Source organism: Lagopus leucura, unplaced genomic scaffold (assembly GCF_019238085.1).
Source record: "Lagopus leucura isolate 7727_CA_CO unplaced genomic scaffold, USGS_WTPT01 Super-Scaffold_100026, whole genome shotgun sequence".
NCBI classification, from domain to species: Eukaryota; Metazoa; Chordata; class Aves; order Galliformes; family Phasianidae; genus Lagopus; species Lagopus leucura.
The window spans coordinates 8,449,978-8,476,763 of NW_024962277.1; the positions used below are offsets into that span (position 1 = coordinate 8,449,978).

The window sequence follows — 26,786 nt, forward strand, 5'->3', positions numbered from 1 at the left end:
GTGGAAGGGGCAACTATCCACTGGGAACTCACCTGAGATCTCAGAGTACAAAAACTGCCATACAGTAATGATTTTCAACTAATACCACCTTAGATCACATCAGCACTGATGAACAGAAACTGGAAGACTATCCAGCCTATAAATCTCCAGAGCCAGCAAATCCTCCCTGCACGCATTCACCACATGGAAGGATTTGCGACCTCCATTTCTAGTCACAGCTCATCTTCCTGAAATGACTTTTGGCAGGCAGAACGCTGCCAATCGAATGATTTTAACTTGAACAGTTACCAATCTCACACTGAGGTGAGGGAACAAACCAGTGGATCAACATAACCATCAGGTAGTGCTGTCATGCTGCAACTGTGGGTTCCTTGCAAAGCAAAATAACTTCCAGTGCACGCATTTAATCAGGTGGCCGTTGCTCCCATCTCTAAGGGACTCCTGAGATGTGCTGCAGAATGCACATAAAGCTCTGGAAGCACATGAGTGCCACCCAAGGCAACGAATGGCTGCTCAACAGAAGTCCAACAGAAATATCCCTAAAAACAATGGGACACAAATCCCTCTCTCCTCACATTCTCAATAGCGTATTCCTTGCCAGCTATCTCAGCCACTTTGGTAATACTCTCAATATGGTCCTGCAGGTTCATCTCCAAACAGCGACGAAGCGTCAGATCGGATTCTAGCTTGATATCCATGTTCGTATCTTCTGACAGCATCTCCCAGTGCCGCCTTTTCATACCAGGATTGTTCAGCCCTTGGATTAAGGGGACGTAGAGTCGGAACTCTTCAATCTTGTCTCGGAACTCCATTGCCACACCCTGGCATGCTTTCAGGAAGAGAATCGGAAAGAAAACCCATCAGCAATAACAGCATGTGAGGAAGTGGCCTTAATTTCCTACAAAAGTTACCTAAAGCCTGAGGTGCTTGTAGACACAGGGTATGGGCAAAAGCAGCAGGAGAGAAAGCAACGGAAAAAATGCAGGCTTGAAGATTGTCTCTGTGCTGCTGCTAAGCAAGGATACAAGCTGCTTCCAGAAGCAGGCCTGCCCATTAGCCTCACAACTGCTAGAAGCAAGTCCATGCTAAGCAGAAGTGTGCCACAGCCCAGAGCTCACCATAAGATTCCCTTCTGAGCTCTGGCTGCCACACATGCCTCTTTTTGACTGCACCCTGCATGGCAGTGCTGTGTAGTGGCAGTGAGGATGTGAGCACCCCACATCCCTGCTGGTGGTATGCAAAGGCAAGGAGGCTGAAGGCCAAAGCACACGTTATACCAGGTGGAAGGGAATATTGCCACGAATATGAGCAGGTATTCTTAGTATTTCTGTTTACCATAATGATTCATAGTTACGCATCCACTCATCACCTCCTCCACTGGGGCTGATTCATGGCATTGTTTAAGAGAGAGTTCAAGTTAAAAAGGATGAATCAAAAATTTCCCACTGCAAAATATATTTCAATCTAAGCCATCTGGTAGATTTTAGAACTAGCTCCAAAGAATGACCAACGGATCTCCCAGCATCAAGGAATGGGAAGTTAAGCTGTGACTGAACACTCAATTCCACTTTTACTAGGGGTGATGATAAGAAGATCTTCATGTGACTTGCAAGGGCTGGATGAGATCATTTATATTTCATATACATTTGCATAGGAAGAAAAACAGTTCCTGTATTCTACAAATTATTTCCAGTCCTTGCAATTTATTTTTTTTTTTAAATAAGATCTTTTATGACTTTCCATTAAATTAATTGGCCCATGGAAGAAATAAGATTGGCCAAAGAACAGCACCCAGCTTCAAATCTCTTTCCTGCCTGACCTAACTAAGGGTTTAAACCCACGAGCCTCTGGCCTCTCATTAGCCACCAGACTACATATTAATTCTTTATGAGTAACTAGATAATATTTAATAATTTGTACAGAGTGAAACAAACTGCAGCATAAGAGGATGGCTCTTATCTCAGTGCTGTCTTGAGAATTAGGTATAAAAGTAATCCGGAGGGTGGTTGTTTCTATGCCAAGCTAGTACTTGAAGCAGCAAAACTAGCATCTAGATGTGAATCATACCTACAGAAAAAAAAAAGAACAAAAAAAGAGAAAAGCCGTATGAGCAGTTTCTCAGCTGGCTCTAATACACACCACACACTCATGTGACACTCTTACAGTTCCCTGTTCTGAGCATGCTGTGATGTTCTTCATATCAATATGTGCACCACCATCCTTTCCCCACACAGTCCAGGTACCTGGTGAGTTTTTGAACTGCCTCACGCACTTCTGCATTGTCTTAAAAGAGTTATTGACGTTCTTTTCTAGCTGCTCAGCTTCAATTTCAACGAGGGGACCATCCATCCAGCTCTTACACCAGTACAGCCAGTCTGACACCGTAGTCCAGAGTTCACAATATGGCTGGAAGTCCTTCACCATCCTGGATAGCTTCTTGTACTTCAGAAAGAAAGAAAAAAAAGCATGTCAAAAGGCTTAAAAAGGGCACAATTCTTTTTTGAACCTCAAGCAAGCAATGAGAAAACTACTCCTTTCAAGAGGATGCATCAGACTGTCTTCTCCTGGGACCACAACATAGATTCCAACAAAGAGCAACCAGCAAAGTTGGGCATTACATGGTCAGGCTGCAGCACATCTGGGATAGAAAGCACCCCCCCAACTTTCCTTACAAATGCTCTGTTGTGAATGAAGAGGCCTTGATGGGCAGCCCACGTACACTCAGAAGAAGCACACAGTGCACTTCCTTTTGAACATATGGCAATTTGGGTCCTTACAGTGAAATAATCACAGCCTGAGAAGTAGGAAAGCACTGTGTAAGCTTCACTTCTGCTCTGCAGCCAGATTGGGTTGGATGTGGGTGACAGTGACACATTGACAGCTGAACAGCCACAGGCAAAAACGAGTATTTCTAACCATATAAACTGTTGTTGTAGGAGAACATGTCACCATCTGAGCCCTGCCACCACTGCTCACCACTATGCAACCACTGTCATTTACATCCACACAACTGCAGTAACTGCCTTACAGAAATCGATGCATATTATCTGCTGCATTGAGACCCACCTCTCTGACTCCTCTATCAACATCACTCAAGTCTGAGCACATACACCCAAAATCTCTCATAGAAAGGGCAATATAATCCCTGGATCCATCCAAGGCCAGGCTGGATGTGGCTCTGGGCAGCCTGGTCTTGTGGCTGGCAACCCTGCACACAGCAGGGGGTTGGAACTAAATGATCATTGTGGTCCTTTTCAACCCAGGCCATTCTATGATTCTATGATATCAGGGTCATGAACACTCATCTGGGACCAGCTCTTCTTCAGCACGGAGTGATAGAGCAGCACAGCCACTCTATGGGATTAAGGAGTGTCCCTAGTCAGCATCAGAAAACCCAGAAGAGCATGAAGAATTTCTTCTGGAGCAACTGTGACTTATTACTTGCTCTACCTACCTACCCAGGAGGCCCAATACAGGTTAGGATTCTCTAGGTACGGGAATACTTACATTAGTAACTTTCATCCCAAAGATTTTTTCCCGGTTGTTGTAGAGAATGGCCAAATTCTGAAGCTCCTTCAGCTGCTTCCCGACCAGTCTTGCTTCGTTAGCCAAAGTATGAGCTTGTCTGATGTCCACCTGGACAGAAAATTCACCTACAGTCAGCTGGAAGAGAAAAGGCAGGCGTGAGGTGGGGCTGAGAACCTGAGTTCTGCAAATCTCAGCTTCCTGGTGTGCTCGTTATATTCAAAGTTAAGATTTTTCCAAAACTCTGCCCCTGTTTCAGGGTCTTCCATGCAAGGTGAGCTCTCTGACTTCTCTGATTTCACCCTTGATGGCAGCACATCATGGAGGATGCTTTGTAGGGAACTGAGTACATAAGAAAGAAGTGCTGGCGATGCCTAAGAATCAGAATATTGTGCATTACTTTTGCAGAAAACACTGATTTTTCACCAGGAAGAGTATTGTATTAAAAAATAAATTAAAACATAAAGTCCTAAATGAAAGCCCAACTACAATAAAAAGCAGAGGTTTCTTTTGGATAATTTTGGGCCCATTAATACATCGACCTAAAATCACTTAAATCTCATCTGAAGTTTTCCATGGGTAAACACAAGATGTTTGAAGCCCCCCCCATCTCTGGACAGTTTACTGTCAGGAGCTTAATACCTTCATGTCCTCCAGTTTCTCTTCAAACGTGTTGTGGTCCATTACTTGGATTTCACGGAATCTCTCTTCATCCTGCACGTGTTGGAGCTGAACAGCCTCCGTCTGCACAGCTATTTTCAGGGGCCAGTAACTTGCAGCCCACCTGCACTCACATGATGCCATGAGAGAAAGAGAGAGGCTTTTTGAGCATATGTTTGAAACGCTGAAAAGCACAGAATGAGAAAGCAAACTCCAACCAAACAGGGAAGCTTTACAAAAACAGAAATTCATGTGGTTTTGACAAACAAATCTTCCCAGTTTCTTGTTTCTATGTAGCCCTTATGACTAGGCTATTGAATTTGAGAACTCTCAAGAGAGGTGGAGGGTCTTTTTAAGAGGTACAAATCTAGTAATCTTGCTGAAAAGCCAGAAGACAGCAAAACAACAGTAGGCATCCAGAGGGAATGTCTTTCTTTGACTGTGTTCACAAAGAACTGGAACAAATGGGCTGGGAGTTTTGGATTTTAGCTTTTCAGGACTACTGATAAAACCAGTTTCCTGTTAAGCAGGGAAGTGAGAGACCAGGATAACCCAGATAAAGTGAAGCCCTGGCATTTGCAGAGTGCTCCAGGAAGCATGATGCAGATGTAGGAGAGGCTGTCCAATGTGGCTGCTTATTCTAAGGCATGTTTCTTGGTTCTTACTTAGCCATTGCTCACTATTACTCCATTTGGACTCGTGAGCTTGTGCAACGCCAGATGCAAGCTCTGCAGCATTATACTCAAGGCCATGGACCTGCCAAGCTCCTGGGGATGCAGCCACCACCTACTAGTGCTGCATGTGCCAGGTTTGGCCAGTAGACCCAACGCATCTGTGCTGAGCTGTCCTAGAGCTGAGCTGCTTCTCTCTGGAGTTTCTGTGGGCTTTTGTTTGTGGGCTGTTAATTTTTTTTCTGCACTGTGCAAAGGTCTCCAAAAAACCAAGATAGAAGAGCTTTAATATGTTTAAACAGGTTAATAACTACCAGTTTGCCTTGGCCCGGGCCTGAAGGCAGCTTGAGTCCATGCTTCTCTGTAAGCTCCATTTCAAGAATTCAGTGCTCATATAGCAGAGTGGCACTTAAAGGTTCTGCTGGAGCTTTTGATAGACACATAGACCCTGAAGCACTGGGAGTAGCAATTGCTGCAAAGTGTCCCACTTTGACAGTGGGAGGAATGACACTCGTGCTCACTTGTCATTGAAATCTTCCTCGGTGAGATTGTAAAGGAATTCCTCTATGACTTTGTAATCCTCCATGACTTCACAAATCAGTTCCTGCACACGGTGAGAGAAACAGACCAAAAAAGACACCTTTAGAGCACGTTAATCCCAACACCATTTTCATGAGGTGCCTTTGGAGGGCCTTAGTCATACAAGCTTAATGGGATGGAAGGCTGCTTCTCTGTTGTATGAACAGTGGAAATGAATTTCCAAGCTCTCCTTCCACTAATGATCAAGCCACCGTATCTCTCTCTGTTCTACATGAGTGAAACGTGCTGGTCAGAAGTGGAGTGCTTTGGGTTATCCTCCAGCTTTGGGTTATCCTCCAGCTTTGGGTTATCCTCCAGGTTGTTCCTTTGGCATGCACAAGTCAGCTTACAGCTTGCTGCATTTGTTTATCGTGCACAACTGGAAAGAGATCTACTCAGCAAATTGCTTTGGGGTGACTCAGCACTAAGGTGTCCTATTAGAAGAAATTAGTTAAGCACTATAAGCATTTGGTAGCAGAAACGCTTTCTTGAAAACAGCATTAATTTTCAGTGTTTTTTAGTGTTATACATATTTAAAAATACAATTCTGATAGCTAGGAATCATATGGCCTTGCATACATAGACAAGTAAGTTTAAAACAATGGATTTTTGCTTGAGACACCAAACATTGCACTAACAAGTTTTCTCCCCACTGCCCTTGGTGCCCATGGGAAGAGCATGCCCTACCTCCTGCACAGCCAGCTGCTCAGGGACTGCCTTCATCCACTCCCGCAGCTCAGTCAGCTCCTCAATATTGTTTGGTGCCTCATGTATCCTCGAGCTGACAGCTCTGTATGCATCGCAGATCTGCAGGAGGACGAAGCAAAAAGACCATCAGGTGTGCAGCTTCAGCATGGGGCTAGCAAGCCTCATCTCACTGAGAACTGGAAGCAATAACTGTCCGTATTTCAGTCATCTTCAGAGCAACTAGAAGGATATTCCAGCCTCCCATTAGGTGGAGGTTCTCAATCCACAGACACATTCCTGTAAGATGGCAGGGGACTTACATCTCAAAAGATTTTTGTCAGGCACATAAATCATCTTTTGGTTGAGTCTGTGCATCTCTCCTCCTGATTATTTATTAACAAATAACTCCAACGTAATCTTTCAAATACTCTCATTAATATGGGCTCAGTTGCTGCCTTTTGGCCATCTCACAAACACAGCAATTTCAAAAGCAGATGGACAAGACACTGACAGGCAACAGATTAAACCAGGTGACTTACATTCTTCACCCTTGCATGGAGGTTTTCAGCCAGTAAGTCCAACATGGCAGTGGCAAGTGCATTGTACTTTTTGGACAAGTTTTGCTTAACACCTTCTACTCTGACACTGAAGGGACCAATGATGACAGATCTAGGTAGAGAATTGTCCAGGTTTTCCTTTTCAGACAAGTATGTGTTCACTATAGTCGTTACCTCCTGGGCAGATGGACATTGCTCTTGGTAGTCTCTGCAAGTAAAAGCACCAACAAAAGTAATCACGTAGCCCTTAAGTTTATCTGAATGTCCCTGCTGTTCAAAAGATGTCCAGACATGCCCACCCAAAGACATGAAGTTAATGAAGTTCACAGCTATTAGAACAGATCCTATTTGAATGCATACAACTTCTGTAGCCACAGACTGAGTGGCCACCAATGCCTTTTAGACATGTCTACATAGGGAGTGAGGAGTGTGTTTATATCACAATAAAGTATGAGAAGACACTGAATTGGTGTGCAGCTGGGGAACATTACAGGGGAGGAAGAGACAGGACAGACACAAACCTGCAATGAATTTTAGAGCACAATAGGTGTGTCAGCAGGGGAATATGAGCAAAAAAATTAATTTATCTGCAGGAAAGGAGTGGAAGAATGCTGGAAGAGGTGTTAAGGCAAGAGGAGAGGTAGAGCCAAAATTAAAGTGCAGGTATAAACAGGGGAAGATTAGAAAACAGTGTGTTCTGGGAAGACATAGGAGCTTGTCACACAGCATCTGTAAGTTACTGAATTTGGAATAACAAAAGAAAATGGGACTTCAGCTCCACTGTTTGTACTGACTGGAGAAAAGTTGCCAAAGAAAGACCATTAAAGTAACTGGAGACTAAAGGACAGCATAGGTGTAAAGAGGAGCTTCGGCAGTGAAAACAATGAGGCTGAAACAGAAGAAAACATTACTTCCTACAGAATGTTATCAGCTTGAACAGACAGTGTTTGAAGGAGGTCAGAGTCAAGCATGCTAATTGGATTTTCAAACAGCATGAGTCATTTTTAGGGCCATTAATATCTCCAATTACACTTACAAACATGTCAGGAATGTGACTGCTCTCAGAAGCACAAAGAAATTCTCACTGCCATCACCAATTTCCTCTAAAATCACGGACCACTGCCTGTGGCTGAAGGCTGCCTCTGGTGTTATGGGCATCTGAGACACTTCATACAGACTAGTGGGCCCAAAACAGGTCCTGCACTCTCACATGCATCCACACAACAGCTTCAGAAAAGGTTTGCTGTTTGTTTCAGAGGCACAGCTGCGATTCACCACTTACTTCAGGAAGAACTGGACATCACTGTTATGGAGCTCCAGGAACCTCTCGTATTTCTTAGCGTAGGCTTGGAGGGGGATCAGTGCCTTCTGAAGAGCAGACTGCAGAGCCACACGCATTTCTTCCACTTCTGGTTCATGAAGGTCCACTGAGTCCAGAAAGGGTGTCCCTGTGACAGGCATGTTCTCCAACACGTACTGGAAGAGGAGGGATAGAGCTCTTTCGGGACTAGCACAGCCAACCACGGCCCCCAAAGAAGAGGTGGCATCTTTGGGATGTCATCCTTCTACAGTGCCTCAGAAATTGTTCTATCAGTGTCATGGTACACCCCAGAGAGGAGGATATAGAGAGCTTGGTCTTTCATAATAAATGGAGAAGGATACATATGCAGAAGAGATCTGCACCACGCTGCTGGCACTGGAATAGGTGCCAGTTCCTTTATGAACCTATTTTTGCTAGCTGCCATGAACTCAAAACAACCAGGCTACTTAGGATATAAAATCATAGAATCATAGAATCACCAAGGTTGGAAAAGACCTAAAAGCTCATCCAGTCCAACTGTTCACCTATTCCCAATAGCTCCCACTAAACCATGTCCCTCAACACAACATCCAGCCTTTCCTTGAACACCCCCAGGCTCAGTGACTCCACCACCTCCCTTGGCAGTGTCTCTCCATTGAACCTGCTACTTCAAAAACAGAAGTCATGCAAAATAAAGGGGTGCACAGCATGGAGAAATCCTGTTAGAATAGAACTGTATTAGCACAGTGATGTGCCCAAACTAATTAAACTGGATTGCCCGCTACCGACTTCTGCAGCTCTCTCCCTCAGTACAGGCTTGAGGGTGTCTATGCCCAGCTGCAATACAGCCTGCACAGCTGTATCACTATGGATGCAGAATAGTCACCTTCTCCAGCTGTGGGATAGCGTGAGTCACCAGGATTCCCTTGTCCAACAGAGAAAGGAGGGATTCCTTAAAACTCTCTGCAGGGGGGCTGAAGTGAACACCACTGTCGTCGAGCACGAGGTCAATAGCAAAGATTGGATTCCTTTGAGGCCTGCAGTGGGAGGAGACGAGGAAGAGCAGGGATGTTTTTTGAGACGACAGTACACAACTGATGCTAATACCTAAACACCAAGAGATGAGAGCAGAGAAGAGGAGGACACCCCTACGCAGATCAAAACAAGAAAACTGCATTCTGGTGTTACCAGTAAGGGCATTAAGACCTCGCATCTGAGCAGGGAGAAGGAAGTGGCAATCATGACATCCTAAGACCCCCAAAAGTCATCACCCTATAGAGCTGCTTTACAGAAGACCTGCAGACACTTTTCAAAGCAGGCATTCAGCCTCTTCAAAACACTCCCAAAATGCACTTCCCAGAAATGGTATGGAGCACTTCCTCATCTCACGTGGCACCAGCCCAGATCACGATCAGCTGAAGTTAGCGTAAAGACTTCCACTGGTTTCAAAGTCTCTGGTAAAAGCCCCATATGAGTGGCTTCAGCTTCTAAACGTTCTATTTCTAAACCTCTCCTTTTAAAATGACAATTTTATTTATATATATATATTTTTTAATTTTAAAATACTCAAAGGAAAAAAAAAATGTGGGCACCTTGACTGAATTCAGTATTCTTTAGGACAAATCTTAATCCTGAGTTTTAACACAAGAATGGAATTAAGCATCCATAATGCCTCCTGGCATTCTTCTTCCTGGCCTCCAATAAGTAGTTAGCAGTAATTAATTGCTCCTTTGAGGATGCTGGACATGGTTAGTCTTTGGAACATTTAGGTAAGGTAACAGACCTTGGTTTTGCTGTGCTCTCATCTCACTAAATCAAGGACACTTGAAATCTGTACTAGCAGAACAACAATCTTTGTGTCAGGCTCCCAGACCCATGGGAGTACGTCAGGTGGGGGAGCAGGGAGCAGCCTAAACCCCTCCTGCAGTGCAAAGCTTGCTTGCAACGACAGTACTCAGAAAGGCAACGGCACTTCACTTTTCTGCTCTTTCCATCCTTTGACCTTCTCTTCTCTCCCTTCCTTACCTGTAGGGACTATTGATGAGGTCATCTCCCCATTCCATATCTTCTGAGCAATTCAAGATACCGTGGCAAGCATCCAGCAAAAGCTGGATGAATGTGATCAGTGAGTTCTGCACCAGGTAGCGCACCGAGTCCTGCAGGATGAATCTGACGCGCTTCATCAGCTTATGTAGTTTGGACATCTGGTAGACATCCCAGCTGCTCTGCTCCAGGCTGTACCAGCCTTTGCCTGCGTTTCTCAGGCCGATCTTCACTGCGGTCGTTAGCGTATTGATCCAAGTATCCTTGAGAAAAGCCTGCACCTAGGGCAGAGAAACCAAGTGAACTGTGTCATCTTCCAAGGGCTGATGAAAAAGCAGTATGGTCGGGATAGCTGGGTCTCTCTGTGCAAAGTAACTGAGTAGCACTATTTTAGCTGTGGTGGCTCTCCATGCACACACGTGTGGCATCTGCCTCAGCGTACACCTTCACTGATAGACACACAAAAAGAAAGCCCAATATTCAAAAGCAGGAGAGCTCTGTTCTTTCTTTTCATACAGTCTTCCCTTTTTGTTCTCTTTTCTATTGAACAGTATCCCTGGAGCTGTCTGTGTCAGGGTCTCTCATAAAAAGTTGCGTAGACAGTATGATGAGCAAGTAAAGGACACACTGTTGTCTTCTCTTGACAAGTGAGGAGAAGGAGGGAAGTAGCCAAGGGCAGCAAGCAGCCTGCAGTGTTTTCTTTTATTAAAATACCACCAAGTGTCACTTCTGCTCCACAGGCAGCTGCTGCTTGTATGCAATAACACAACCTCAGTCACTCAGCGGATGACAGCACTGCCAAGCTGAAGCAGCGTGGAACTGGGAAGGACCCATACCTGCTCTCTGCCCCGATTTACTGCAGAAGCATCAGTAAGCTGTGTACTGTGCATGGCCATGTTCCAGTGTGCAAAGTGCTGTCCTCATTTAGAGAGCGTGAAAATCTTCTGGTGAGAGTTATTACAGAGCTGCAATTTTTTTTTTGTCCTAGTCTATTGGCAATGCAAGCGGAGTAATCTAATTAAGTACATAAAGAACATAGAGTGTAGGAAAGCATTACCCCCATGAGCCTTCAGGAGAAATCAGAGCTCTTATGCTTTGCAGCTGAAGGGATGGGGAAATAAAAGCAAATGGGAAACCTGTAATTGCCAATCAGGACTGCAATCTGCATGAGAAAAGGAAGAGGAAAAAGGGGTTCTGCAGCCCTATGTGGCCACTTGACTGAGGCATGACCAAGCTCATGGACAGCACTGGCTGATGCTGCCTAGGGGGCCTACGGCTCCTCTCACCTGAGTGAAGGTCTGGGTCTGAATCCCTTCAAATTCCTCCAAGCTGACATGCTCGGCTAAGCTTGTGTTAAACAGAGACATGGAAGCTGCCTTGTTGCACTCATCTTGCACCTGCATAAGGACAAGGACGGCTTCTGGCTTTGTCAGGAGCGAGACAAAATTGAAGGCTGCTTGTTGTTTGCCAAAAGGATAGTCTGGGATGCAGATGAGCCCTGGCAACAAACAAAAGAACACGTTACTGCCTGCAAGGGCATCTCAGTTTCTGTTATGGAGGAAGAGTACAGCCCTGTTTTAGGACACAGTTTGTGAGAAGGACTCGCCCCAGGTATACTCATGCAGTTTCAGTAGATGGCTGGATGAAAGAGTGGCTGTTCTGCAGCAGTGACTTTCTGAACGCTTCCATAAGGGGTTGAGAGGAACTCTTGGTCCTCGATGCTCCCAAAACTTTGGCTCATGACATTTCCTTGAGAACACAGGACTGGCAAAATCTCCTCATTGAAGATACAGCTGAGTCATCAGTGAGAGGCTACTTATGAGCCATGTCAAGGTGCTCCAATTTTTGGAAGATTTATTGCACAAGATACTCTTTCTTGTGTAGTCATGTCACACAAGTGTGAGAGCCTGAAAGAGCCTGAAAGAGCCTGAGTTCTTCCACATCTGAGGTATGCCACAGCCGAGCACAGCAAACAGAAGGAAGTCAGTCCTAGCTTATTGCAGTGAAAGACAGGTAATTATACCACCATGCATTTGGTGCCATTGAGGGTGCAGATTTACTGCAGCTTAGATGATGGATGATAACGTGCTATAGGAAGGTAACATGAACATGCAAGTACACCCCAAAAAAGAGGGGGCATACTCAAAATCTGGTAACATTTCCTCCTGCTGTCCCTTACGAGCACTAATCACCACTGTGAACCTGAGAGTTTCTGCAACAAAGCACAAATCCTATCACAGAGATTCTACAAGCATGCCACATTCAAACTGCTCCACCATTTCCCATACCTTTCTCTGGTACTTTCCTCTCCTCTTTGTCTGGCAGGGTGACATAAGAAAATATCTGAGGTTTGGAAGTGATTGCTCTGTCAAAGATCATCCTGTTCATAGCGCGCTCATAGTCTAATTTCACTTCTTTCTCCAGACAGCCCAAGCAGCCTAACACTCTGTTACAAGACATGGAAACAATGGTAACCCACAGTGTCAGAACAGAAGCCAGATTGTAGCTCTACTGCAAAACCCACCCTTCACTCCCTCCCACATTTGCTCACTTACTACACACTAAGACAGCTGGAACAGCCAGCAGACCTTACAATCAGACATTTAAGTGAGGACCTGAGACTAGGACTGCAGCTTTCTTAAGTGTCTTTTCAGATCAATGCAAAATCTCTACTGAGGGCATGCAGACTGAGCAGCATTACAGAGTGGAGTGTAAATAACCAAGAACTGAAGAAGCTTGCTTGTAATTCTGGAAGAGCTGGGCTATCTGGGACATCTCCCCAACTGCCTCCTGCTGAGCATCTCTTGACATGTTCTAGTTTCCTCAGCTAGAACATGCATGTAAGTGCTGAAGCCCTGCTCTGCTTGACCTAGGAAATCATCACCTTCCACCTCAGGCAGGCATGGCACTTTTCTTTCCGCCCATATTTCTGCACACAGACAGAGCCCAATTACTCACCTGCTCTTCCTCCAAGGTTCGCAGAGCATGAAGCCCCTCACACCTTCCTGTCTCTGAGCAGGGCAATAAGTCATGGCTGATTCTCAGCAACACCACTAATGGCTCATGATTCATCAACCCAGGGACTCTTAAAACGCCTCCCTGATATGAACTGCACCTCAGAGAGACACTTGATTATATTCAGGTGGAGATCTTCTGTTCTATTTGCTTCAGCCTGTGCAGATCTTTTGATTTGTTTATTAGAGCAGTTAACAGGTAGACGCGTCACCAGCAGACAACAGCCATTTCTCTGGAGACAGATGGTGGTCTGCAGATTAATTGAGAAATGACTGATCTGTGCCATCAGAAGCTCAGGAAGACAACAAGTTCAACCAGGGCATTTCTGTCCTACTTTCTGCTGCTGTAGGTCACTTAACTGCAGCTGCAAGCATGGCTCAGTGGATCTGCATGCAGAGTGCATCTCCCTCACCTGGGAACACTAACAGATGACCCATCCTGCACAGATGCCACTGGGGCTCTCATCCTACTTAATTCTGGTGACTCTCTGGGTAAGAGAGTGGTTTGCACATGCTGAAAACCAGGTGAAACTTATGGGCTGAGCTGGATGCTCTAGATCTGCCTCAAGTGCCACTCGTTCCATCAATCTACGAAGTCCTACAACGTTAACTGGTTAAAGGCTGAGACCCAAGATAGGTACTTGATATTTTACCTGTTCTTCTTCAGTTTGGGTGTATGCAGAGCCCACAGCTTCATTTTCTCCAGGCTTGTCTTGCTGATGCTATTTAGTCCATCTGTAGGCATGCAGTCCACATACAGGTGATACAGGAGCAGCATCTGCGTCTTTTTACGCAAGAAGTTGGCAGAAACTATTCTCTGTGCAAACAACTGAGGATCTTCGGCCAGAAACATGAGATGAACTCGTGGCACCCAGTACTGACATGGAAGCAGCGGGGCTCTTTCTGAAAAACGAAAATAAAGTTTACAAAATCCTACAGGGAACACAAAACTCAGAATGGTTCGCAATGCTGACAGCAGCTATTTGATGGACAACGTAATTGGGTCAGCTTAATGGAGATCAAAGTGAAGGACCAAGTCAGGACAGCAGGAAGCAAGGAGCATGAAATTAGCAGCATCTCCAAGTTTTTCAAAAGGTGAATGTTTGGTCTTAATCTGCCCATGACCCCCCTCAAAATGGTGCTGGCTCAAAGACCAACGTTTCACTTGTTGTGAAGGCAGAGAAGAGGGGAGACAGAAAAAGGTAGAAATTCCATAGGGAAGCCCTCAAATAGGTTGTGAAAATGAGGCATGAAGGTCTCTCCCATGAAGGTTTTTCAGGACAGGCTAAACAGATACGTGTCAAGAATAATATTGAGAGGATTAAATGACTTCTTGCCATCACTCCCATCTCTGCCTAGGAACAGTGTGAGTAACGTACTGCCTTTCAGGATACGTGCCAGTTCCCCCAAAGCCTTACTTGCACCACCTTCTGCAGTTATTCCTCCATTAAGGATGGGTCTCCCTTCTTCATCACGCACCAACCCATTTTTATCTAACTTATGCACCAAATAGAGCTTCGTCTGCTTGTCATAATCCAGAACACCAACATCAATCCACTTGTAGGTTAACTTCTGGCTTTTGGGGTCCTCTGAGAAGAGAATCAAGGATTAAAACAGGGTTAGTTTTTCTAACTAACCTAATAGGGTTTTTTTAGCCCTTTTCCTGATGGCTATAGCAAATAGACTTTCCTGATCAGAGTGATAAGGCTGCAGTGAAATCAACTTATTAGCTTGAATCTCTGTCAATCTCGGATCAATACTGCTGTGATAACTGAATAACTAACTCAAGTTTCACCACATAGCATTTCAAATTATTTGCACACCCCAGAGCACTCAATTTTCCTCCTCTGAGGAGTGATCAGGTGTGATGTTCCCCAGGGCAACTGTACACACACACACACACAGAGTAAGAAGTCAGACACCTAAAATATGGAAACAGTCAGACTAAGGCAGGACTGGCAGCCATCAAGATCCTCGATCTCTTGCTCTGACTGCTTGAACCTGATCAGTACAAGCTATTGCTTTTCTGCTATTCAGAGCTGCATTCATCAGAAACTACACACTCCCTTCTGCTGAATGGGCCCAACAATGGTTAGCGATGCAGCATTTGAGCAGTAACTCATTCAGGCTTTACCGTGTCCCAGTACATCATCTGTAGGTAGAAGTGCTTTCCCAGGCACTGGCTTTCTGTCACGAGATCCTGGCTCCAGTCCTAGAGAGATCCACTCTTCTGGAGTTCGACAGTCATATTCTTCATTGTCAAAGATCTAAAAAGCCACAAAGTGACTGAAATAAAGTCTAGCTTCGTGGTACAAAATTTAATGAAAGAAAAATCAGCGTGCACAGCAGAACATCTCCCGCTGGAAGGGACCCACAAGGACCAGCAAATCCAACTCCTGGCTCCACAGAGGACCACCTTAAAATCAAAACCTATGCATGAAAGTGTTGTCTCAAACTCAGGCAAGTTGGGGCCATGACCACTCTTGCCCTGAGGATCCTGTTCCGAATGCCCTATCATCCTGACAGTGAAGAATCTTCTTACAGCATCCCATCTACACTTTCCCTGGTGCAGCTTTGTTTTGCTCCCTCAGGTTGATCACTGGTCGCTAGAGAGCAGAGATCAGTGCCCGATCCTCTCACGAAGAAGCTGTAGAAGTTTGTAGCTCCTGAACAGGCCACTAAAAGTGAAAGCAATTAAGGGCAAAAGCTGATATTTGACCAACAGCCTTCTCCCAAACAGCAATATCTTCACCTCTAGTTCTCCCCAAGGGAGAGATCAGCACGTGGATTAGTTCTGCACACACATTCTGCTGATTACTGCATTCAGAAACACCCAACAACAGCACAAACGACACCGTGGAACATCCTCAAGGAGTATTAGTTTAACAGAAAATGTGGTCACCCTGCAAAAGATGCTCACCATCGTGGGGAATCCTTCAGGGCCCAGTGTTCTAAAGCAAGGGTGTCCAACCTTTTGGCTTGTGTGGGCCATACTGAGTGTGGTCTTGGGCTGCATATAATGCCTCCTATTTATTTCCATGAAAGTGGCAGCAGATACCAAGAGCGCACTAACACTATTCAAAAGAGCAAATTCTCAGCTACAAAGCTGCATTTTTCAACAGTGCCACCATTAACTGCGTTTTTTCCAACCATGAACAAGAGCCTGTACTTGTAAAAATCTGTACCAGCAGTGGGTCACTTCTGCACAAACTATTGCCTCACTGTGCTCACATCTCCTGCTTGGTTTCCATAAACATTCAGCAAGTGTCAATGAATGTCAGCGGGTGCCATTTTTTTCCACATGGAGGAATTCAATGACACACCTTTTCTTCATGTGCACTTCCATGACAGACACCATTCTGGCAGACTGCCCCTCTGCTGCCATCTGTCACACAACAACACGTCCTGGAATACAGGTGGGAAGGTTTAATCTCTTCTGCCATCCCACCAACATCTGCCTCTGACATCATGGGCCAATAGAATAAAACAGGAGGCATCGCCTTTGGAGCAGCCTTCACAAAATAGATTACATAGTTAATGCATGTGAAAGTAACAAAACTTATATTGCTATTTATTTGCAGAGCAGGGGGTGGCCACAGTGCCAGGCTGCATGCAGCCTGCAGTTTGGACATGCCTGCTGTAAAGCACTGTAATATTGTTATTGTCAAATCAGTGTCCTGTGATCCTCAGAAACATCCTGCGGCGTAAGCAACGAGATCACAAGTGCCAAATGTGCTCTCCTACCTTTAGTGGGAGGTGGATGGGATATTTCTTCTCCTTGATAGCTTGCATGCTGTCAGGATCGTAGTGCCTTGGTATCAGCTTATCGGAGTCAATCCCCTTGCTGGCTAAGAGCTGAGTGATATCCAGGGTGAGATACAGCTGTCTCCTCCTGTTGGGAATTGGATAAATGACCATTAACACACCCAGAAGGGCTTCCAAACCTGTAACGCTGCACACCCTCACAGCAGGATGCAGCAGGGTTCTCAGAAGGCAAAGGACATCATCAGAGCTTTAAAATCTAACAGCCCAACGCAATGAAAGCAGGGTTGCAGGAGCCTCCATTGCCAGCCCACTCCTATTGCCAACAGTAACTTACCTGAGTTAGCTGTGGGCACTGAGCTAAGGCGATGTGGAAACGCACCTGGTTTCAACCCAAAGCAGCTGCTGTCTGGATCAGCCCCACAGTGACAGAAAGCTGGATCACAGAACACTCTCAGGGACATGGAGGACTATGTCAGTGTTCTACTCTGTGGATCCTATCAGGGTTGATCTAAAATATTTTTCCAGCAGCTTGCTTTCTTCTCCAAAGAGACTTGCGAGGTTGTTTGGTTTGTTTGTTTGTTTTTTCCCCCCTCTTTCTCCTTTTTATTTTTTGTCAAATGCAAATCACTTCAGAGACCCACTTCAACAACTCCCACAATACAGTTGGCTCAGCAGGCAGAACATGGATGTGCAGCAGGAAACCTGCAAGGAGCACTGAGGCCAGGAAGAAGCAGGGACTTGTGCAGCTTTCCTACTGCAAAGATGATGACGAGTAATTCTAAGTTAGCAAGTGCTGTCTGAGAGCTCAGAAGTGATACAAATCCTATACAGTGTCCAAACTTTTAGGTTGTGCACCCCATCAGTAAAAATTTTTTCAACAGCCCTCCCATACATGTATTTTTATTTATAAATTATATACACATACTCAAAGACCAGTAGCACAGCAGGGCTGCTCTGAAAGCAATGCCTCTTACATTATTACACTGGAACAGATGTCAGTGGGACATCAGGAGAGGTTGAACCCTCCCACCAATAATGCAGGACGTGCTGCATGGCAGATGGCTGCAGAGGAGCAGTCTGACAGAATGGCATCTGACACGGAAGGGTGCATGAAACAGAAGTGTGCCACTGAATTCCTCCACGTGGAAAAAATGGCACCCACTGACATTCATTGACACTCACTGAATGTTTATGGAGACCAGACAGTGGATGTCAGCACAGCCAGTCAGTGGATGGTGCATTTCAGCAGAGGTGACAGCAATGTGAAATACAAGCCACGTTCCAGAGAGCCATGCAGATTGTTATAAACACAGCAATGCAGGCTCTTGCTCAGTGCTGGCAAAAAAATTTAAAAATGCATAGCTAGTAGTGGTCACCATGTTGAAAAACATTGCTTTATAGCTGAGAATTTGCTCTATCAAAGTGTTTGCTCAGATGCAATAGCTGTGGGCACAAAAATGAAGGAAAAAAGCTGCTTAGCTTCAGAAGGCATCAGGTACACAGGGAGCTCCAGCAAAATCCCCTTGCCTCCACTGCCAATCCTTAAATGAGGTCTGGAAAGGGGTGGGGATCCTGGCTCCAGCTCTTCCAGCCACTCGGGTACATTGCATGCCCCTGGGTTGGCCCTGCCTTCCCACCAGATCCTCCATCACTGCTTCAAGCTGTGACTTAGTATTTCTGCTACACTCACCTCTCTATTTCAATACTCCGAGGGCACTGCCCTGGAAGCGTTTGGAAGGCAATCTGCACTTTGGGCTTAAACGACTGTTCAGGGAAATCAGACTGGATGTGGTCCTCAGTGGTTGGTCCAATCACTTGTGCATCCAGAAGATTCACAGTATCCTCAGGCATCTTGAAAGTCGTGACTGAGAGACAGAAACAAACATTTGAAAGCACCAGCCATCGCTCCACACCTGCACACGTGGCACAGAAGCCTCTATTGAGAGTGATTGTATCGAACTTTAGCATGTAGGGTACTGACCCGGCTTGGGAGGAACTTGTTTCCATTCCCAGCTTTGACACACGCTGCCAATACAAAATTCTGTCTCTAGTGCATGGTTTCCCCAGCCTCAGAAAGGGGTGGGATTCCCCTGCTTCCCTGGGATGCTCTGAGAGAAAGATTCAGTGACAACATGGAGGAACTTTGAAGAGATGGCGATAAGGGGCTTGTGAACAGTGCAGGAGAGAACAAACTGCTCAGGCCATCTTCACATGCTAAAGACCCTACTCACACCTTACTTGGGACAAACCTCTCCTCAGTTACTGCTCAAACACATGTCCCACTCACATCAGCAGTGGTTTGAGATCCACACAAAGTTGAACAGCCAGCAGTCTCACCATTTGGCCAAGAGTTTTCAATGGAAATGTGCACAAAGCAAGAAGTATGTATTTCCAAGAATTGGCTAAAATTAAACCGTGTCATTTACTCCACAAGTAAACTAAATTGTTTACATTGCTAAACAAGCTGCAAAGAATAGAGCAGAAGCAAAGTGGGAATTTGAAGCTTAACCTAAATTAAGTAATTGCATGCAAGCTTTAAAAAGCACTGTTCCCTAGACAGAGCTAAGCATTGAACCAAAAATAGATTTTGGTGGAAAGAGAGCTCTTCATCTGCTGATTCTTCATTGATACTTGTAAATACTTGACTAGGCTTCAGGTTCTGGCTCACAAGCCACTGTTGTGGATGTCAAGCTCTGGTGCCAGGCTTTCACCCTGCTACATGTGCTTCTGCCTGCATCAGGGTGAGTTCCACCGAATTCAAAGCAGTTGTGTACAGCAGCCAACAGTGCTGAAGCCAGACACGTTTCAGGATGATCAGGTACAGAGAGGGTCCTTTATTGCAGCCATCTGCCTTTCTTATGCAGCCCCAACACGACCCTTGTAGCCGTGCATTGTCTGCTCACCCAGAGAGGAGACAAACACTGACCCAACTCCCTTCTCTATTCCATTCTCTTAGGAAGGACTCCTTAAACAGAATAAACAGGATCCTAACATTTGCATGGTCTATACCAATACTCAAGCTTACGATGATTTTGAGGAATCCCTAAAATGTTTACTGCAGTTCCTTTAACCTCACACACATCTCTCACTTGGGGTCCTTACAGAACGGCCCTGATTTATATTTGTTGCCAGGGAGCACAGCTGTTCCAATTTTGTCACTCCACTGTTGCAAAATCCATGGCACCATCCATTACAGCACTTTGTGCATTATCAACTATTTATGTCAATACTTAGTGTTTCATTTGCATCACATTTCCAGCTTTATAGCTTCTTCCTCCTTGAAGAAGCAGCAGATCATAAATAGAGATCTGTCTCCACTCATTAGAGATGAGTCTGTCTTGTCAAGACTCACTTGAGGATGCAATCATTTGTCCCCACTCACGAAAATAAATGTCACTTCCAAACACAGGAAGGTAGTATATACTTTTACCATCTTTCTCTAGCCCTAAAATCCTCTCTCATGCACACTTTCTCCCCACGCTGCCAGCCTATGATCCACCCCCCAGGCGGCTCTAGGGGCAGGGAGAGGGCTGCCAGATCTTTCAGCTCTGTGCCTATGTTTGTGCACCCATAATACACACTCCTGTAAGCAGGTGGGACCAGCAGCTCAGTATGCACAAAGAGCCTTTGCAGCTCAGAGAGAACCAGGCACTCTGGGACACAGTTGGGTGCAGAATGAATAAGTGAGAGAGAACCATGATTTTGGCCATGGGTACCCAGCTACTGAATACAGCTTTAAAGAGTCCAGTTTCTGGATAGGCAGGGAAAGGGCACTGCTGGCCCCATACCCAGTGATAACACACGTAAATTCAGTGCTCTCCTGGCATATGACACCGCCAATCACCATACAACAAACTCCCATTGACAGCAGTGCAGTCTACCCAAGCCTTGGGGGTGAAAATATTCAGGAGAAAAGGGAGCATGGTTTTACCACATGGTCAGATCACAGCTCTACCTCTAGATGAAATTCATTTTTTCAGGGGATACTCAGGCATCTTAGCACCTTTCCTGGCACTGACAGGGGAAGGAAAGCAGTGCACTAAGCTATAGCCTCAGCCTAGTTGTGAGCACACTCAGTGTAAGCATCCATAAGGGTTATGGCCCATATCCTGCTGTACCACCTCTCAGTGTATTTACCTTTAGGGCTGTGCTGTTCGAGGTCTGCCTGATTTAGCAAAGAAGGGTACGCACGGGGTGCAGCATAAACAGCCTGAAATGCAGTGAGAGAAATGTGAGAGCAGTTACAGCACAGCGGGAGGGGGGGTTTCTGGGTCAAGACAGAGAGTGAGACAATGAAACTCACTTTACCAGAACTTTAGGGATAAATGTGACTGTCAGTAACAACCAGAAGAGGCACACACTCCTGGAAACTTAAGCCCAATGCACAGAAAAGGGGATTTGCCAGCAGAGTGCAGCCTGAAGTCAACTCAAAATGTGGATGGAGGGTTGATGAGGTAAGCAATCATCAGGGTTTTACTTCCAAACATTTTCTGCAGTCACAACTGCTCTGCCTTGCCTGCCTCACTGGTAACCTAAACACAGCTACGTCATGAAGACACGGATAGCACTGGCTATAAGGGAAGCAGAACATCTATGACCAGGAAAAACCTCAAGGCTTCACTTTGTAAGGGTCAAGGACTTGCACAAAGGCCTCTGACAGAACTGAAGGGCTGGGATGAGCTGGGATGAAAGCTGTGTTTCTCCACACCAGGTGCACCTTGTTTTATTTCATTTAAGAAAGTCCACAGTAGAAAAAAGAATTGCTCTTTGCACTCACCTCTGAGATGCTGGAGGCTGCTGGAGTGGGGACACCAGAAATATAAGCCTTTTGTCTAACAGTTGAGGACTTTTTTGCCCCCTGGTTGCAGCTATCAGGAAGCAACAAACGCCTTCCTGGTCTGTGGTTCTGACATGAAGCCTCACGGCTGGTACTGGGAGGTTTGGGGCTCCTGCCCAGGGAATTCATCAAATCCTTGTTTACTTCATCCATCTTTTTAGGAGAATGACACTGCAATGCAATCCTGGGCTTTCTAGAGCGAAAAGACATTGAGCCCGTTAAACACTCCATCCTTGGCACTCCTCCACACCCTCCCACTGTGCTGGATATTGTGGGCTTGCTAAGATGAGCGGGTAACAAGGTTGGTTCGACTCCCTGCTTGGGTACCAAGTGCTGCCTTCATGATCTGGGGGCCATCAGTCTCACACAGCTGACTGGATGGCTCAGCAACCCTGGGGAAAGAGTGTTTTATTATGCCAAATGGGTTCTAGAGGGGAAAACCAGCAGCATACACATGAAAAACTGCTTTCCTGAAGCAGCAGGGGCTTCCTGGATCATGGCAGCATTCTAAAGGCTGCCAGGAGGATCTGAGTCAACTGGGACTACAACAGAAGTGCTACTTTTGCTGCACCAAAACCCCTTAAAAACCTTGTCACACTTGACTCCAGTGGGGGCAGGCCACAGCCTGGATACCAACACAGCTCCCAGATGTGAGGCCTGGCCTTTTCATTTAAATAATTCAGGAGAGATGTTTAAGCATTGCCTGACGAATATTAAAATATAGCCAGAAGCTCCTCTCTCTCTCTCTCCTCCTGCAGGGGATATTTTTGCTGGTGATCTCAGCTCACAAATAATTCCTATTCTTCCACTCTGGGAGATGCAAGTCCAGGCAAATATCACAGCTGTACGGCTGTATTTTATAAAAACCTTCATGCACAGAGAGATACTAATTAAGAGCAGCGCTCAGACTTCTGACAGGATGGTAATGCAGCCCTTGATTTTAGACTTGTCTAAACACAGAGGTGACTACAGTCACTAATTAGTAGAGCTAAAGCGACACAAGCCCCTCCAGCCTGCAACACACGTACTGACAGAACGATGTGCACAAACCTGCCAAGCTTTTCCCTATAAATTATGAGTCAAAGCCCTCTGTGGTGTCTCTCAAGGATATCTGGAGTGTGATACGGCTTATTCATTAATTCCTGCTCAGGGCTAGACCCCAGCTCCTCACCCAGCCCTACCCGAGGCTGTTTGTGCCCTGCACCCTTCCTAACACTCATGCATCCACCTCAGTCACTCCTGGAGGCCAAGTCCCTGCAACAGACTGCTAAATGGGGGTCCTCCAGCACAGCTGCAGCTAATCCTTACAAAGATCCTGCCTGCTCTTGTTGGCCACAGCTGGTGTGGTGCCTGCCTGGAGTCTTGTTCTCACTTGGAGACTGCAATGAATGGAGTGGAAAACGATGCCCATCCCACACTCTCTGCCAGAAGGGAATTTTTTTCCCCCCTGAATTTCACCTTGCTGTCCGTCTGCACGAATGAATCAGGTACACACAGCAGAGAAAGCATTACATGCATGCCTGAGATAAGAGGGAACAACTGTGCAGGTTTATTACTGTAGGTTCAAGCCAGTGCACAATTTTGAGAGGTTGAGGCAAAAAAGAAATCAGATAATAAATCAAGGTTACCATGATGCGAATCCTTTAAGTGACACACAGCAAACAGATTGCAGAGGTCTGGGAGACAAGATCAATAATACTCTCTCCCCTCCTTCAAGCTAGAAAACCTCAAATCTTTCTCCTCCTAGCTTCTCTCTGGCACAAGAACTGCAACTTCAGACCCTGAAGAATGAATTTTCCATGGAGGATTTTGGTTTTATTAGTTATTTTATGCTCTGGCCATATCTATTTTAGCAGCCCAGCAGGATTGATTGGTATCGGCCAAGATCCAAGGATTCCTGCCGAATCACTGCTGGGCTCCATCAGGCCGGCTGTTTGGGCACACCAACCAGCAGCAGTGCGGAACAAAGCCCACCTGAGCATCCCTCCTGGGAGAGGGGAGGTGGCAGTGCAACTTGCTGTACTTTGACCTTTTAGGACCTGAATCCACAGCCCATCCAATTCCAAAGCTATCTCCATAAGGAAAGGCTCATCCAAACCCTGAGTCTACTCGCCTTTTTGCAAGACTGGCAATCTCTGCCCGGATCCCTGTGTGTTCACTCACACCTCCACAAAACCCTGCCTGAATTCTTCTCTCAACAATCAAACAAAACCCTCCTCGGTTTCCAGCTCAAAAGCCTCCACCACGCTCCTGCAGCTGCACAGAGGGAGGGTTGGGTGTTTAGAGCTGCTGCCACCAAACTGACACATCACACCCAAAATAAACAACAAAAGCAAGCCTCCAACATGTTATATATTACCAAACATGCATACGAGTAAAACAGCTTGTCTGTACATGATACAGCTTGTGGAGAGAGAGAGAACTGCTAAATACAAAGGGAATGCTTCTTTCTGGCCAGCACTCCTCCCAGAGCTCAGCAGGGAAGCTGGTGCTCCCAACCAGCTCTAGGAACGTTCTCTGTATTGGTTTAAAAAGTGAGATCCACTCTCTTACTAAGCCTAGATGCTGTGTGCAGGGGCCTTTTGTGGAGCAACCAGTTCTTCCCCAGCCTCCAGCTCCCCCAGAAGTAAGAGAGGATGTTCTCCCAAATCTTCACCCTAGGGCGGCCCTGGATGCTTGGGCAGAGGGCATGTTGTGTGTTACCAAGGCTGTTGGCAGCCTGAGGTTTCAGACACATCTGCTAGAGCAACCTCAGCCAGCGTGAAACAGACAGTGCTCAGGGTTTTCTTTGCTGCCCAAGAGATGCTGAAGCAAAGCTGTACACTGGCACAAGCCCTGTCTGTGTCACACTCCAGCTGCGTGCCACCATTGCTTGGAGCACAATCCTCTGGGCAGTCAGGGCTTGAGCTGCTGACAAGGAAAGCTTTAAGCCAACAAGCCTTCCCGTTTTAGCCACAGAAAGCCTGGAAAACCTCCTCTTTCCTGCCTGAACATCAGCTCAGTCAGGCCCTCTCACACCTGAAAAGCATCTTTCCTACCTACACAGGCGTGCTGCTCTGTGCTAAATGGAGGTATTTAAACCAGACCACGTTTTAATGGCACTGCCGGTATGTCAGTGACAGTGCCTGTGTCTCATCGTGGCAAAACTATAATTACAATTTCTCGGCAAATCCGGGCTTTTACACATCCTCCAAGTCAACCTCCTACGTGTCTTCAACGTCTGGCGGAGCAGGTTGATCCGCTGCCTCTGCGTCTTTCTCTGCTTCGGTCCAAAGCGTCAACAAAACGGACTCAGCCTCTTTCCTTCCATACAGCGTTCAAAACGGCCTAAAAACTGAGACGGAAGAAAAGCGCTTAAGAACCGAGCCGACCCCTTAAGCAAGGCTGCCGGCTGACATCCGCCCCTCCGCCTTCCGGCTCACCGAACCCGAGCCCGGTTCCGCTCCCCTGGCCCTCTCGGATCCGACCCGCCGTACCCGTCTCGCGGAGAGCCGCTGCTGAGCGCTGCTAACCGGCGTCCCGTCGTTAGGGGAGGGGCGGCCGCTACCATCCGTCGGGAGGGGCTCCTCGGGGCCGCCCGGGCCGTGCGAGCGGCGGCTGCGGTTGGGAGGGACGCGGGGCGGGTGGCATTGAGCCGCTGTGCCGCCACGGGGTCACGTCGGAGCGACCACGGAGACACCAGAGATCCACCGCAGAACGCGTCTGCCAGCAACGAGCCGCCGCAGAGCGACCAGACAGCCCCTGTGTCAACAGAGAACTGCTTACAGAGACCCCTCTGCCACCACAGAACGTTCCTGCCAGTGCAGAGCCATCAAGAGCCCCTCTGTCGCTACAGAGCCACCACACAACAACTGGCAGAGCCACCATACAGCCACTACACAGCCCAGGCTGCCCCCACTGCTACCACAGAGCGCCCAGCACAGCCATGGAGTGCCACCACCACCCAAGAACCACTGTCGCCAAAACACCACTACGAAGACACCAGCGTCATCAAAAGGGAATAGCAGCTACCGTCAAGCTATCTCAGGGACAGCATTGCCACTACAGAGCTGCCACCATCACTATAGGGTCAGCACAGAGCCACCATTGCTACAGAGCCATCATAGATCCACTAGCAGAGACCACCTGTCTCCCAGGGGTTATTTATAGTGGAGCTGATGTACCTATGGACATCCTAGGCCACCACACCTAACTCCACCTGGAGAACATATAATGACTAAGTGGGGGGCAGGTGGCACTGGGTTCAGCTGGGAGACACCCAGCAATGCAAAGGGCAGCAGGGGAAGCATCCTGCCCCCTTCACACTCAGCCCAAACCTACGAGAGAGGGACAGGTTTGGCTGCTCTGGGGACAAAGCAGAGCTCCCCGTGTGGTCCTGTCCGGGGGCACGGGGGGGCTGTGCCACCAGGAGGCAGCAGAACCCAGGCAATGAGCATCTCACCGTGCCCGGCGTGGGATTCGTGTCATCCTGAAGTTTGCTGGACAAACCCCCAGGAGCAAGTTCTCCATTATGCCGCTGGCCCCGTGCTTTATTTAATCAAGGCTTTCTTCGATTAAGTGTAATGTGATTATGGTTCTTTGCAGGAGGTCCCAGGGGTGACATTGCAGACTGTGACTCTTGGCCCAGAGGACTCAAAGGGAGAGCTCCACTGCGCTCTCCTGGGACAGCCCTGTGCCCCCTGCGGCGGGTGCAGATTCACAGCAGGCCTTGCTGTCCCCCTGGTCAGCCGTGCTTCATTTCTGACCGAGCTTTCAAAGCATGACACAGAATGCTTCAGTGAGCCAGGAGATGAAAGCGGAGCTGTTTCAATTGGCTGGCCCTTCAGAAACCTGCCAGGCCAGAACTGAAAGCAGACAGGTGTGCGACTGACTGCGCTCTCCAGCACTGTGCTGCAGTGAGGTTTCATTTCCTGACCTGCCTTCAAAAGGCCCTCATGGTTCCCTAGAGACCCACTCCCCAGGTTGCAGCAGGGAGCACCCAAACCCTGTGCAGTTTCCAAAGTTTCAGCGCAGCTGCTTGCAGTGCTGCTGAGTGTCTCTGTGCTGCCCCCTCATCTCAGCCTGAGTTTGGATGCTGGCCCCAAAAGTTCAACGCTATCTTCCTTCCAACGCTTCTTCCTGCTCCTTTTCTACCGTGTGCTTTTTCTA

At 46.8% G+C, this 26,786-nt stretch overlaps 1 protein-coding gene across 1 annotated transcript in view; it reads right to left on the bottom strand.

Annotated features, from left to right (window-relative positions):
* DNAH1 (dynein axonemal heavy chain 1) overlaps positions 1–25,188 on the bottom strand; it is a 72,398-nt gene extending 47,210 nt beyond the window's left edge. The window contains exons 1-21 of the mRNA XM_042880545.1: positions 25,066–25,188; positions 24,795–24,814; positions 21,579–21,831; positions 20,939–21,011; positions 18,492–18,666; positions 16,781–16,928; positions 15,171–15,303; positions 14,455–14,625; positions 13,690–13,939; positions 12,311–12,468; positions 11,309–11,520; positions 10,005–10,303; positions 8,866–9,016; positions 7,962–8,155; positions 6,662–6,887; positions 6,123–6,242; positions 5,378–5,460; positions 4,168–4,309; positions 3,508–3,663; positions 2,244–2,442; positions 576–829 (exon numbers count right to left, since the gene is read on the bottom strand). Of these exons, the coding sequence (XP_042736479.1) occupies positions 576–829; positions 2,244–2,442; positions 3,508–3,663; positions 4,168–4,309; positions 5,378–5,460; positions 6,123–6,242; positions 6,662–6,887; positions 7,962–8,155; positions 8,866–9,016; positions 10,005–10,303; positions 11,309–11,520; positions 12,311–12,468; positions 13,690–13,939; positions 14,455–14,625; positions 15,171–15,303; positions 16,781–16,928; positions 18,492–18,666; positions 20,939–21,011; positions 21,579–21,831; positions 24,795–24,814; positions 25,066–25,188 (3,540 nt within the window). The remainder of the gene's footprint in view (positions 1–575; positions 830–2,243; positions 2,443–3,507; positions 3,664–4,167; positions 4,310–5,377; positions 5,461–6,122; positions 6,243–6,661; positions 6,888–7,961; positions 8,156–8,865; positions 9,017–10,004; positions 10,304–11,308; positions 11,521–12,310; positions 12,469–13,689; positions 13,940–14,454; positions 14,626–15,170; positions 15,304–16,780; positions 16,929–18,491; positions 18,667–20,938; positions 21,012–21,578; positions 21,832–24,794; positions 24,815–25,065) is intronic.
* Positions 25,189–26,786: the final 1,598 nt, after the last annotated feature.